The sequence below is a fragment of the Rattus norvegicus genome, chromosome 2, assembly GCF_036323735.1.
Source record: "Rattus norvegicus strain BN/NHsdMcwi chromosome 2, GRCr8, whole genome shotgun sequence".
Classification (NCBI taxonomy): domain Eukaryota; kingdom Metazoa; phylum Chordata; class Mammalia; order Rodentia; family Muridae; genus Rattus; species Rattus norvegicus.
In genome coordinates, this window is record NC_086020.1 from 193,431,629 (window position 1) to 193,433,671 (window position 2,043).

The window sequence follows — 2,043 nt, forward strand, 5'->3', positions numbered from 1 at the left end:
GTATTTGCAACCATATTTTTCTGACTTAACTTCTGTGAAATCAACCTCCCAATATACCCCAGGTTGTTCTCCCCTAGGTCTCTTGCCCTGTTTGAGCTTCTCTAGAAAGGCTGAGGGCAACTCATCTGGTCCCTGATTAACTTCACGTACCTTGGTCAAATTGGTGGGTCATCATGTGGCCTTCTTGAGACCTGCCAATGGAGTCTGGTAATGAAAGACCCCCACAGTGGGGAGACCCTCACTCAAGTCTCAGGTTGACATGACCCCCCAAGAACTCACGAGAGACTGTCTTTGCTGTAATCACACAAGGTTTATTGATAGGAATGACAGGAACCAGCACGCTGGGGGCAAGACTTGTATCCCATGCAGGGGTAGAGGAGTTTGACCCCAAGTAGCTGGGAGAAGGGGTATTTAAAGGAAGAAACCACAACCCAAGGGGGTAGGGAGGATGTCGTTGGAAAATACCAGTGGAAAATCACAAGGAGAAACTTCCTGTTTCTCAAGATTGGTCTCAAGATTTTAATCTAACTTTTATGGTCAGCCAGTTCCTGGAACATAGTTGCTGAACCGGCTGGTATAATCATCGGTTCTGTGGTCAGTCAGGTTCCTGGAACTGGCTGACCTACATTTTTGGCTCTACTCTGTTTGCTAGGGGGTTTGAATTTTTCCTGGTCTTTCAGTGGTAGACCTTCAGGTGCTCCTTAACTCCTGCTGAATTAAAGTCCCAGTCAGGTCTAGTCAGGGGAAACCTGCTGTCAATGATGGCCTGGTCAATCAAAGGTGCCCCTTTGATTGAGTCTGATGGGACACTCTTTCTGGCTTCCTGCATTATCTTCTCTCACTCTTTGGTCATGAAGAGCACTCTTATAAGTTGTTGGGGCTCCCTTTTTTTGCCTGCCTGCCTCTTGGGACAGAGCCACTGCTAAATCATTGGACTACAGACGGTACTCCATACGTACCAACTCCATCAGCTCACCAGTGGAAAATCTTCTCTACTGCTCTCACTGCTTTCCAGGAGGTATTTCTGACCAACATCCTCCGTCTTCTGGGTGGCAGTCACCCTAACAACGCCCCATCCTAACCACCACCTTCAAAGCTCGAAGTTACTGTGTAAGATCTTTCCTGGCAGGTATTTTGTGTCATGTCTGCTGTTGCAGAGCAGGAACCTGGATTACCTGACCAAGAGCGAGAAGGTGGTGAGATGGGGCACGACGCCAGGCAAATTGTCCTGCACGTGCTGCCAATCGAAGAAGCTGCAGATGACATCGATGGAACCGCAGCATTTCTGGTTTCGCAGGCAGTGGTGAGAGCCATTACTGAGGAAGAGTGTGGGCAGGAGGAGATATGGCCTGATGTTGAGGAGGTCTGGCCACATGTAGAAGAGGTCTGGCCCGCTGTCCAGGATATGTGGCCTGAAATCGAAGAGGTCTGGCCTGATGTTGAAGAAGATTGGTATATCTGGAATGGTGACCAAGAAAATGATGATGAAGATCAGAGGAAAGATGAAAATCAACAGGACTACAAAAACGAAGAAGAGGAGGAAGATGATGATGATGAAGAAGATGATGACGATGACTATGAATACGAAGAGGATGAGGAGGAGAAGGAAGGGGAAGGGGAAGATAACGATGAAGATCGTGGGGAGGAGATTATCCTTCATGCCTATTGAGGGCGAAGGAAGCTATGGATGAAGACAGAATCAATACATTGGTTCCCTGTGGATTGGAGATCATCTAACATTCATTAACACACGACAAATTAATGATCATCCTATTCTAAAATTCTTCATCCACACATATATACATTGAAAACTCCCCCCTCTGTTTAATCATTAAAACAAAAATAAAAGCATTTCAAATGAAAAAAAAAAAGTTGTTGGATATCACCCCAAGTGGGCTGATGAGTAAATAAAATAATCTCAAAGAGATTAATCAGCCCCTTGGCACTATCTGAAAAGGGGGGCGTTGGGCCTTCCAGTTGTACAAGTCAGCTGAAGAGAAGTGCCAATATTGCTTGGCCTGATTGCCATCCTCATCTATAGGC

General features: G+C 46.3%; 1 protein-coding gene across 1 annotated transcript; it reads left to right on the forward strand.

Moving 5' to 3' along the window:
• The first annotated feature begins 949 nt into the window (after positions 1-949).
• Positions 950-1,836, forward strand: LOC120100607 (glutamic acid-rich protein-like). Its single transcript, XM_039103347.2, has one exon. It carries the CDS (start codon positions 1,142-1,144, stop codon positions 1,667-1,669), a length of 528 nt encoding a protein of 175 aa, XP_038959275.1. The 5' UTR covers positions 950-1,141; the 3' UTR covers positions 1,670-1,836.
• The last annotated feature ends 207 nt before the right edge of the window (positions 1,837-2,043 follow it).

Bases quoted from the DNA above. Each gene is read 5' to 3' on its own strand.
- LOC120100607 (XM_039103347.2), top strand. From the start codon at position 1,142: ATGTCTGCTGTTGCAGAGCAGGAACCTGGATTACCTGACCAAGAGCGA.